Source organism: Myotis lucifugus, unplaced genomic scaffold, assembly GCF_000147115.1.
Source record: "Myotis lucifugus unplaced genomic scaffold, Myoluc2.0 scaffold_99, whole genome shotgun sequence".
Taxonomy (NCBI): domain Eukaryota; kingdom Metazoa; phylum Chordata; class Mammalia; order Chiroptera; family Vespertilionidae; genus Myotis; species Myotis lucifugus.
This window is the reverse complement of record NW_005871147.1, coordinates 2,245,888-2,258,892: the sequence shown is the minus strand read 5'-3', so window position 1 is coordinate 2,258,892 and position 13,005 is coordinate 2,245,888. Positions and strand designations below refer to the sequence as shown.

The following is a 13,005-nucleotide window of genomic DNA, read 5'->3' as shown; positions in this document are numbered from 1 at the left end:
TTGTTAACATTTTCAGATTTTTAAAGAAAGTATTTTTGGAAGTTCAGATAAGCATACTGTACAGTACTTTCTTCCTCCTTTTCATAGTCCAGCCAAATTAAAATGAAAGGCCAAGTAGCCAGCATTAAAATTGGCCAGTATCTGCTGCCTCCTTTTCCTCTGTCCATCTCTCTCCCCGTTGGAAAGAAACCTAATAGTAATTCTTAGGCAGGCAGGCAGGCAGGCATCTACTCCCATCAGTGCCTGCCTAGCCGCTACTGAAAATGAGATGACTCTGTTCTTATAATTGAGATGATTCTGTTAGACAAAGAAAAACTGCTCTCCTAGACCCCAGGGAAAAACGTAAGGGTCTCCAAGTTTTGGTTGCCATTCGTCCCCCAAGCAAAAAAAATTTCTTTTCTTCTCTTCCTCCTGTTTGAGCATCGAAACAGTACTCCCCCCAACGCCCCGCCCAGTCCTCGCCAAGAGAGATCTTCCATCATCCCTCTTTTTGGGGGGGGGGGGGGGGGGGGAGAAGAGGAGGGGAAATCAACTCCAATTTTTAGCACTTTACAACAGATTGTATTTTGGTTACAAGTAAGTAATAAATAACATTTATTTCCAGATTCAGACTGGAATCTAAAAAACAAAAAGCATATGATAAGCTGCTATGTATGTAACACAACAAAAACAGTCCAAAGCTTTGCAAACTAAGTCAGTATGGAATTTATAAAACTGTCAGGGACAGGAAACTTAAGCGACTGAAAACAAAGGCTAAAGATAAATGGGATCTTCTCTATTATGAGAAATGTGAGTGGTGGACTTCTTTCCCAGGACAGAACCAGTTCTACTTAATAGATTTATAAATAGCCCTGGAAAAAGGAGCAGAGAATTTAAGTTCCAAATCTACAGTTGAAATGAGAAGTGCCAAATTTATGATAATAAATTGGCAGGTAAATTTCAATGTGGACAAGAGTAAGATAATACATTTAGGGAAAATGTATTTAAATATAAAATAATGAGTTATAAAAGTTTTGAGATATGAACAAAGAAAAGGGAAATGGAAGCAGTCTCTAAGTAAACAGCTTATTGAAGTAAACAACTTATTAAAAACATTAGCAAATCAGAACTGTAGTTGTAGAAATCTGAAAAACATGAGTGTAGTAGCTTCCCTGGAAAATGATGTGCAGTTTTGATAACTTCATGGTAGGAAGGATATAGAAGAATTAGATAAACATTTCTGAAAAAAATATTAAAGTACTCTAAGTGTTTGGGGGCTGTTAGATATAAAAAGTAAATGGTCACATTCTCTAGAGTGGGTAAAAGGCAACTAACTGAAATCTGTAGAGTTATAAAAAGAGGAAAGGGGACTGTTAAATCTTACAAGAATGAGAGACAAATTTAAACAAATGCAAGCACTTCTTTAAATAATAGGCTATGAATTTTATGAAGTTGTTATCTCAAGAAGTAGTAAAAATACAAATGTTTACAAGTTTAAATAAATTAATTGATGCAGATTTATATCAGGGGAAAGGGACAAGGAATCTAGAACACATGTCTACTTTTGAGGGGAGCACTGGATTGATTATCATGCCCACTTCCTGATCCACTACATAGTGCTTTAGTTTAAAAGCATGACAGCTCACCCTGGTGTAATTCAGTGGTTAGAGCACGGGCCAGAGCACTGAAGGATCTCGGGTTCGATTCCTAGTCAAGGGCAGGTACCTGGGTTGCAGGTTTGATCCCCACCCTGGTGGGAGGTAACCAATCAATGTGTCTCTCTCACGTTGCTGTTTCTTTCTCTCTCCACCCCCCCTCCACCCCACCAAATCAATGGGAAAAATATCCTCTAGTGAAGATCAACAACAATAAAACAAAACAAACAAAAACATGACAGCTTATGTTTTTACCTTGTAAGGTCCAAGACAGAAAAATGGGAAGAACACTCTACCAAGAGAAATGTCCTTACATACTCAGCAAGAGAACTACAGATCTATTATTACAAACCACACACCCTATCTAATTAGAAACAAAAACTTCTGTAATATGAAATGAGCATAATGGAAATCCTGCCATCCATGTCTTATAAGAAACTCTGGTCTTGGGCCAGGACCCAGGGAGCACTCAGCAGTTATAAGAGAATGTGGGTTTATATTTAGTGTGTTAACTGATTTGCAAACTCATGAGCAAAATCACAGCACACATAGTCTGTTGGTCCAAGTTTCAATGAAAGGAGCCTTTCTAAAGGCATTTTACAAAAGGTGTTTGAAACATAAACCTGAAAAAAAAATCTTTAAATTAGTTTAACAAAGGTAACCTAATCCTTACTCCCTGCTTATTTTTTTCCATATCTGTAAGCAGGTGTGCAAATGAAAAGAAAAAAGCAGACATAAACGAAAACTATATTCTACGCCAATGCCAAAACAAACTAACAAGAAAAACAAACATTTATTATTTACTGAGCTTTGTTAAAGACCAAGCTAAATTAACCTCTTTTTTCCCCCTTTGTCTTTATATCATCTAATTTCAATTAGAATCACTTCATCAAAATAATTTTTTCTATTTTAATTTGATTACTGAGAGTTAAGTTAGTGAGCATTGCTAGAATATAAACAACTTTAAACTTCCATTACTTTGCATTCTTTCCTGTGAGGAATAACTAAATCAAAATTTTTCCCATGTTCTTTCATCTAAATTTATTTTGTTACAAAAACATTAGGCAGAATAAAAATTATTTTTAGGAGGTTGGATTTAAAAGTATTCATTAAATTTATTTAAAAAATATTTTTATTGACTTCAGAGAGGAAGGGAGAGGGAGAGAGAGCTAGACACATCAATGATGAGAGAGAATCACTGATTGGCTGCCTCCTGCACACCCCCCACTGGGGATTGAGCCTGCAACCCAGGCATATGCCCTGACCAGGAATCGAACAGTGACCTCCTGGTTCATAGGTCACTGTTCAACCACTGAGCCAGGCCAACTGGGCCATTAAATTAATTATTTAAATAAAAGTCTGCCGAGATGAATACAGAAATGCACAACTAAAAACAAAATGATTCAGGAATGTATGATGAATAGACAATTTCCTAGAGACCATTCATTCCATAATTTGCATCAAGTTATAGCTCTTTGTCCCATTCAGTTAGTTACTATTATAAGAATGGGTTAAAGAAATAGAGAAGAGCAAGAAAACAAAGAAAGATAAAAAGTCTGGGAGTGGGGTGGCGAAAAGAGTTTATTTTTTTAAAAATTTATTGATTGATTTTAGAGAGAGAGGGTGAGAGAGGGGGTGGGGGAGAAGGAGAACAAGTGGGAGAAGGAGAGAAATTTGTTGTCCCAATTATTTATGCATTCATTGGTTGTTGATTCTTGTATGTGCCCAGACCGGAGATCGAATCCGCAACCTTGGTGTATGGGAACGATGCTAATCAGTTGAGCCACCCGGCCAGGGAAAAGAGTTTAAATAAAGTAAAAGTTTCCTGAGAAAGCAAATAAAATGAGGCATTAAGAATTCCACCATAAGTCATGCTAAGTGTGTTTAGAGATCACAACTGTGTGTTATGTGCGACTGAGAGCACTCTGCCTCCTGGCGACCCTATGAATGAGTGACATCCACATGTCCTGTCCTCGGCAGACGCCTGCCTATGGCTGCTTTTACGGACTGCAACTACAGAATTGCTTTAAATGCGACCTTTTCTTGTGGAACCAAATGCAAGTCAGTGACTTTCATGTACCAAAGCCACTCTACTGTCAGTCGCAATATCCTGCAACAGAATCCTTCAAGAGAGACCACTGAAAATTGCTTAATCTTGATGGTACTTTGTGGTAAAATCATGAGCCAGCTCGAAAGAAGAAAAGGCCTGCCTTTTCAAAAACTAAATGTTCTTGGGTGTGGTTGGATGATTCTGAAAAGAGAAACTACAGTAAGCCTTGGCCTTTACATGATAAAAAAAATGTGTTTAAGGTGTCTCTGATGCTCATTAAGGCAACACTTACCAGTTTAACCCTTTGCAAACAAGCAAGAGATCATGAGAGCCGGAAGCTTTTCTGTGGAACTCCTGACACAACACAAACCATAGCAAAGCTTAATGCAAACCCTCTAGAGTCCACGTTGACAAATTCTTTAACAAGCCCTGTGGTTACAGGGAAGCTGGTTTCACTCTGACTCACTCCTACTCAAATAGTTTACTGGAAATGAAGGGGAGGGGGAATTTTCAGAGAAGTCATGTGATGGCCAGACAAACCACAGCCAGCAAAGGTTCAACAGAGTCAAAAACAGGTCCCAGCAACAACCGACACGCAGAGTGTTCAAATGGCACCAAATTATATGAGGATGAGTCCCGGTGGGTTTCAGATCATCCACACCAGGGACTCTTTCATAAATCTCTGTATGTAAAGGAACAGAAACTTCACAAGGGGAAAAACCAGCAGGCATTGACATGGTGTGGGCAGCTACAAACACTTCATAGGAAAATGTGCTTAACAGAGAATAGCATCAAAGGAACGTTAAAGCACTTAAGTGAGTGTATAAATAATCATTATTAAATGCTTTCCCATAGTCTCTAAACTCAAATGATCAAACAGATATTCTATCATCAAAAGAATGTCTAAAGAACCTTTAATTATCCCCGTGTATGAGGGGGATATTCACTGGGTAATGCATAAAAAGAAAATGCACTGGCCATAAGAATGAGAACTACCATTGCAATGAACAAAGTTTATTTTGGTGTTATGTGTTTTCACTAATAAAATAATGTAAATAACTTAAAATTTCTAAACAGGATAAAAATTCTATTAAGCTAATAAAAGTTTTGTGGCCTTAAATATATTTAACACAAATTAGTAAGCGAAAAGATATTAGTATTTAAACTTAATTGGAATTTAACTTCAATAAATCAGACAAGTGGCAAGTTTTAATTATTATTTTTTACTCCTCACCTGAGGTTATGTTTTTTTAAAAAAATATATTTTTTATTGATTTCAGAGAGAAAGGGAGAGGGAAAGAGAGAAACAGAAACATCAATGATGAGAGAGGATCACTGATCAGCTGCCTCCTGCACGCCCCCTACTGGGGATCGAGCCCACAACCCAGGCGTGTGCCCCTGACCAGAATCGAACAGGGTACCCTTCAGTCCGCAGGCCGAGGCTCTATCCAATGAACCAAACCGGCTAGGTCTGGGGATATGTTTTTATTAATTTTTAGAGAGAGAGAGAAATGTCGATGTGAGAAACATAATTGGTTGCTTCCTGTACGTGCCCCCACTGGGAATCAAACCTGCAATCTCGGTATGTGCCCTGAGGGGAAATCGAACCTGCAACCTTTTGGTGTACGGAATGACTCTCCAATCAACTGCAGGGAACAAGTTTTAATTAATTTAAATACCGAAGCCCTAAACAAAAGCTAAAAAATGTTCCCTTAAAATAAGATTAAATTCAGAAACTATAAAATAGCCTTTGAGGAAATACTTAACCTAACAGACTCATGAATTATATATACTCAAGAGAAAAACAAGCAAGTCAATATAAATGTGGAGGAAAAATATTGCATTCTTTCAAAAAATAAAGTTTTAAGAAATTTCAATTTCCAACTTAATTCTCAATTTTCTATATTGATAGGAATAATATTAATCAAAATGGCATTGGCCCTGGCCAGTGTGGCTCAGTTGGTTGAGCATCCTCCCGTGCACCAAAAGGTCAATGGTTTGATTCCCATTTAGGTTTGATTCACATGCCCAGGTTGCCTGGCTCTATCCTGGTAGAGGGGGTGCAGGAGGCAGCCGATTGTTTCTCTCCTTCTCCCTTCTTCTCTTTCTAAAAATAATTTTAAAAAATATTAAACACGGCATGGTACTGTCACCGGAAAGGGGTTCTGGCCTTTAGCGGGTCTGCCTAGGGCCAGCTGGTAGTGTGTGTGGGTTCTTGAGTTCATACAAGAATAATTTCACATCACGAGTCCAGACGAATTTTAGAGGACACTGATTAAAGCTGGGGACAGTGGAACAAGAAAGGGCTGGTGAAATCGGCCTAGGCTGGTCTGCTTTGGCTCACTAAGAAGTAAGAGAAAAGGGGGTGTTGGGGACAGGATCGGGGGTTTTGCCCAGGACAACCTGCCACTGCCCATTGCTGCCCTGGTTGTAAATCTTGTAGGGTCCCTTAGAGTTTAGGAGATGTATGTCTGTGGGAGAAGAAGAGGGGAAGAGAAGGAGAAAAGGGCAGACGTGCTCCCGGGAGAACATATTCACCAATGATACATCTGATAAGGGATTAATATCCAAAATGTATAAGGAACTTATAAAACTCAAGACTGAATCCAATTTAAAAAATGGGCAAGGACCTAAACAGACACTTCTCCAAAGAGGACATACAGATGGCCAAGAGACATACGAAAAAAAAAATGCTCAACGTCTCTAATCATCAGAGAGATGCAAATTAAAACCACAATGAGATCACTTCATACTCCTCAGAATGGCCATCATCAATAAATCAACAAACAAGTGCTGTCCAGGATGTGGAGAAAAGGGGACCCTCCTGCACTGTTGGTGGTAATGCAGAGTGGTGCAGCCACTGCGGAAAGCAGTATGGAGTTACCTCAAAAAATTAAAATGGAACTGCCTTGGGCCCAGTGATTGCACTTCTGGGAATATCCAGAGAAACCAGAAACACTAATTCGAAAGAATATATGATGCCTCTGTTCCCTGCAGCATTATTTACAATAGCCAAGATTTGGAATCAGCCCAAGTGCCCATTAGTAGATGAGTGGATAAAAAAGCTGTGGTATATTTATACAATGGTATACTACCTGGCTATAAAAAAGAAGGAAACCTTACTTTTTGTGATAGCATGGATGGACCTGGAGAGTATTATGCTATGTGAAATAAGTCAGTCAGAGAAACACAAATACCATATGATTTCAGTTATATATGGAATCTAAAGAACAAAATAAACTAACAAAATAGAAACAGATTGAGAGCTGTCAGAGGGGAGGAGGGTTGGGGGCGCTGGGTGAAAAGGTGAAGGGGTTAACAACAAACAAACTCATAGGCACAGACAACAATATGGTGATCACCAGAGGGAAAGATAAGTGAGGAGTTAAAAGAGGGTAAAGGGGGAATAAATGGTGATGGAAGGAGATCTGACTGGGGTGGTGGACACACAATACAATATACAGATGATATATTATAGAATTATACACCTGAAACCTATGTAATTTTATTAACCAATGTCAACCCAATAAATTCAATTAAAAAAATCCAGAAACTATAAAATAGTCTTTGAGGAAATATTTAACAGACTCATGAATTATACTCAAAAGAAAGACAAATTAGTCAATACAAATATAGAGGAACAACTTGCATTTTCTAAACTTTAAAATTTTTTTTTTATCCTCACCTGAGACATCGATCAGTTGACTCCCATATGCAACCCCAACAGGGAATCAAACCGAAACCTAGGTATGTACCCTGACCAGAATGGAACCTGAAACCTGTGTACCAAGTTGGAGGTACAGGACGACACTCCAACCAACTGAGCCATCTGGCCAGGGCTCAATTTTTTATTTGACTTAATTCTTAATTTCCTATATTGATAGAAATAGTAAGAAACAGTTTCACACAGTCAGCAACCTACCATTTTGTAAAAAAAGAATCCAAGTAGCGAGGTCACTTGGACAGACAGCATTTAGGAAAGCACACTTATTCAAACCATATTCTTCCAAGTAAATATGTACGACATTCCTACTCTATTGTGTCAGCTTTAAACACAAAAAACCACAGTCACCTCCATGATCCCATTCCCCATTACTTCAATACTGGCTGCCCTAATCTTTTAGGACACATCAAGCAAATAAATTACTTTATTTTTCAAACTCTTATTCCTAATGCCTTTACTTTTTCCTTTCCTTTGGTTATGCAGCTTAAAGAATAAACAAGTTATCATAGGAACCTTCATTTGTTTCTAAAGTATAGCATTTTACTAATGTTGTTTTACTGGATGTGAATTAAAAATTATGTCATTTGGTATAATGTCTTTTACATTATCTTTAATGCTTGCTCTCAGATGACTATTAAACTAAAAGATGCAAAACTGCTCAATCTTTCTTCTTTTTAAAAAATGTATTTTTATTGATTTTAGAAAGGAAGGGAGAGGGAGAGAGAGATAGAAACATCAATGATGAGAGAGAATCATTGATTGGCTGCCTCCTGCATGCCCCCCAACTGGGGGTCAAGCCCACAACCCAGGCATGTGACCTTAACCGGAATCGAACCCAGGACCCTTCAGTCTACAGGCCGACACTCTATCCACCGACCCAAACCAGCCAGGGCTTCTTGTTTTTTTAAATTTATCTTTATTGTTCAAAGACTTAGAGATGTCCCCTTTGTTTTTTTCCCCCCACTGACCCCTTCCACCCAATCTTTCTTCTTAATGATTTGAAATCTCAATAATTTCTATGTTCACTACACTTTTACATTTTATTTTGCAGTAGAGTAATATGAAGTGAACATACTTCATGTAATGCTACGTTTTCTCTCTCACTTGATATTTCTTAGTTTATTCCAAGTATCTACCTCATGAGTAATGTGTGCAAGACCAGGCAGGCATTGTTGAAAATGCACACATTTTTTTTTGGCCTCCCCTTAAGGAGCTTACAGACTCCTGGGAGAGATAAGAAAAGTTCATAAATAGTTTTAAAATAAGGTAGCAAGTGAAAAGTACACAAGAAAGATAAAGAAAAAGACAATTCCCAGGGGTTGGGAAGACTTTTGAGCAGCAAAGTTCTATGACCAGAGGTAGTTTTCAGAAAAAAAAGAAAGAAAGAAAGAAAGAAAGAAAGAACGAAAAAGACTAGTTAAGAGGAGACTTATTAGGAAGTTGCTGGAAATGTTCAGGGACCTAGTAATTAAGGTCTGAACCAGGAGTGGGAAGAGAAAGGAGAAGACATCTCACATCCATATTTCTCTTTTTCTCTCTCTCTCCCTTCCTCTCTTTCTAAAATCAATAAAAACATATCCTTGGATGAGGATTAAAAAAAAAAGAATGACTAGATAAGGGAGGAAAGGAGGGAGTCAGGTGACCTAACTTTTACAAATGATGCTAGAATTGCTGAAGGTCATAGGAAACTACATTCATTCATGTCTACCTCCCACAGACATCTAGTGAAAACATGACAGAAAGCCAAGAGCAAAAGGAAGTCAGCTTGGTGGAAAAATACTGCCTAATCTCAATACTGAACTCATGAAAATAAGTTAGGTAGCAAAAGGAATCAGTTCAAATAAATGTGTTAATCTCCCCCCCCCCCCCACCAAAAAAAAAAATCTATAGTACAAAATGCAACTATCAGTCAACACTGGAATTTAAGCAAATACTTAGCTTTAAAATTGTTACCTAGTAACAACTTCCTAGTAAAAGCATACACCCTTTATCCTAGTTGGAGAGCACATGGTAAAGCAATGAGAGCCAAGTATTTTTTTTCACTCTTCCTGCTGATAAACTTATTCTACCAAAAGAATAAAAAACATACTTTCTACCTAAGTCTCAGGCAATCTTAAAATTCAAATACCCATTCATAATTTTTCATTTTACTTACTTTGCTGTTTTAGTTACTGTTACCTTCTCTATATTTTATTGCTCCCATCAAATTGGGGGTTTACAGAATACATGTATCTATGAGGAAATTCCAACACCAAAGTTAGATTAACTTTTGGGTCTTTGTGAAAACTGATTACTGTAAGAACTTTTAAATCACAATCAATAATATATAACTAAAAAGATCTCAGTAAGCTTGGCCGGCATGGCTCAGGGGTTAAGCGCCAATCTATGAACCAGGAGATCATGGTTCAATTCCTGGGGTCAGGGCACATGCCGGGTTGTGGGCTCGATCCCCAGTGTGGGGCATGCAGAAGGCAGCCAATCAGTGATTCTCTCTCCTCATTGATGTTTCTCTCTCTCTCTCCCTTTCCCTTCTTCTCTGAAGTGAATATATATGTGTGTGTGTGTGTGTGTGTGTGTGTGTATGTATGTGTGTGTATATCTATCTATCTATCTATCTATCTATCTATCTATCTACACTAATAAAAGAGAAACATGCAAATTGACCATCCCTCTATGCCCACCAGCCAATCAGTGAGAGTATGCAAATTAACCCAACAAAGATGGCGGTTAATTTGCATACACAGGCATGGAGCAAAGACTGAAAACAGCGTAGAAGGAAGCCAAGTGCTGCAGAAGGGAGCGAAGCTGTGGAGAAGCAAGTGGGGTAGTGGAGACGGGAAAGAAGCAAGCGGGACGACGGAGACGGGAGGGAAGCAAGCGGGGAGGTGGAGACTGGAGCGAAGCCAGCCCTATTCTTGCAGGAATAGGCCCGAGGAAGCCCTATTCTTGCAGAAATTTTCCTGCAACAGGCCTCTAGTATATATATAAAAGATGCCAGTAAAATTATAGCTTACAAATAAAAACCTAATATCTTTAAAATTACTACCAATAACTATTTATAAAGGTATAATATGCAATTTATAATAATAAAATATAAGTCAAAACTAAATTAAAATCACTGGGAAAACAATGTTGGAATATACAAATAGCTAATTACCTGAAAAAAAGAAAGTTAGGTCCCTACATTATATGGTAGGTAAAATATTGTAATAGATTAAAGATTTAACAATATGTATCTATATCTCTATCTATATATAAGCCAAGTGATCGGAATGACTGGTCGCTATGATGCGTACTGAGGCAGCCAACCACCCCCAATCGGTACCCCCACCCTGACTGGGAGTGGGGCTGGCCAGCCAACCTCCTGCATCCCCTCCCCTCTGCTGACCCGGCCCTGATCGGGGCCAGCCGGACCCCACCCATGCATGAATTCATGCACTGGGCCTCTAGTAAAATAATTAAGTCATAAAAATACTAAAAGAAAATAGAGCTAAATATTTACTATATAATTATAAGGTTTCAGGAAGATAATTTTAGGGATTATTTTAAAAGAAAAAGTCTAAGATACTGATATAAAAAATGTAAATTTCTCTATTCTAAAAGTAAAAAAAGCACAATAAACAACATGGGGAAAATACTGACAGCATATGACAAAAGAGATCTCCTTAAAAATGTCAATTAATAAGAAAATGAAAAATATACTAAATATAAAAAATTGATAAATGAACCAGTTAAAGTTTTTTCTTTTTTTATCTGTATTTTCAACATTTTATACAAGAAACATACTTTGTAATAAAAAGCAAAGATGCAGAAAATATTTGATGGCACTGAAAAATGTTCACAGTATGACTTTTTATTTAAAACAAGTCACAGAACAATAAATAGAATATGACTCACTGTTATAAATATTTATAGAGAAAAAGACTGAAGGATGGAGGGATTAATTTTAAGTAGATATATTTATCAGTTGTCTACAATGAGCTGTGTCACTTCATAATAAGAGCACGATCTTAAAAATCAGTATCAAATGTCTATTATATGTGGGGGGGAAACTTGAGCCTAATATGTACAGTATGATCATAGTTTTTATTTTAAAAAGTTTCAACTTTTCGGTGTGTGCTGCCTAAGCGATCACAGTTTTTATTTTAAAAAGATATAAATGCAAAGAAAACAGCTTAGAATTAGAGGATCATTATCCTACTTTGGGGAGTGGGTTTTCACTTTTAATACTTCTAGAATGCTTCAATATTATTACTACAAACACTTATGTAACTTAAAAGATGAAAATCTGGGAAATATAACAGAAGCAAAGAGCCTCAGATTAATTTTTTTTTAAAAGGTACCTGATTTAAAAAGAAAATTACAAAAAATTCTCTTAAATTGTTATATATTTGCATTGTGAAAACCTTAAAACAAAACAACAAGGTGTTTTAGCTGAGTCTGAGTTGTCTTGTCGATGCTTTCTACATTTCCCTATTCTAAAATCAAGATGATAACCACTTGTATATTTCATCTTTTCTGAATGTTCTATCCCAAACCATGTATAATTTTGTTTTCACACTGGCAGTCTTCTTCAAAGAAACTATTAACAAATTCACCTTAATCCTAAGCTCTTTAGGGATAATTAAAATATTCTATTTATTCCAACCCCCACACTGTTCTTACTTGTGCAGCCTCTGCATGCTCCAGCATCTCTTCAAATTCCTGATACTCTTCATCATCTGGTTCAGCACCTGAGAGTCGAGCTGCTCTGGCCATGAAATACGGAGGCAACTCTCCAATTGCTGTACCGACACCCTATGTCAAAAACCAAAAAAATCACGTAAGATTCTGTTCTCAACACAGTGACACTAAACACATCAAATCTATATTTTTCGATATCACCAAAAGCATATGAAGATGTAGGTATCAGTGAGAAAAGCATATACTAATACATAACTAGGAGGATAGGAGTTTGAATCCTGGCCCCAATACTGACCAAGGCAATGCCAGGCAAGATGCTATAAGACAATCCTGGTGTATTACTGACACTAAATTAATGTTAGTTCTCTTGCATATCTACTTATACTCTAATTTTTTTATAATCCTCACACAAGGATATGTATTTTTTATTGATTTTTAGACAGAGAGGAAGGAAGGAAAGAGAGAGAGAGAGAGAGAGAGAGAGAGAGAGAGAGAGAGAGAGAGAGAATCATCATCAGTTGCCTCCCATTAAGTGCCTCGAATGGGGATGACATCCGTAACAACTTTTTGGTGTATGGGATAAGGCTCCAACCAACTGAGCCACCCAGCCTGAGCTCTACTTATACTCTATTATTTTTGTCATTTCTCCCCCTTTTAAAATATTCAAATGACTTGGTAATGAGCATTCACTGGTATAGCTATTAGACAAATATTTTCTAGGAAATCTGATATTTAGAATGTCGCTTTAATCCCAACAGAACTTTTTAGTGCAGTGTTAACAAACTGTGGTCAGAAAGCCCCTTGAAAACAACATTAGGATGGATAAATTTTAACTACAGGAAAAATGTTTATATTTCCTTAGGACACTGAGTGACTCATGTTTTAGTCTCTTTGTAGATTCTTGTTTTTGAAGA

At 37.4% G+C, this 13,005-nt stretch overlaps 1 protein-coding gene across 1 annotated transcript in view; it reads right to left on the bottom strand.

Annotated features, from left to right (window-relative positions):
* The window catches only part of VMP1 (vacuole membrane protein 1), a 98,133-nt gene that overhangs the window by 42,050 nt on the left and 43,078 nt on the right, over positions 1–13,005 (bottom strand). The window contains 1 exon segment of the mRNA XM_023756741.1: positions 12,074–12,205. Coding sequence (XP_023612509.1) covers positions 12,074–12,205 — 132 coding nt within the window.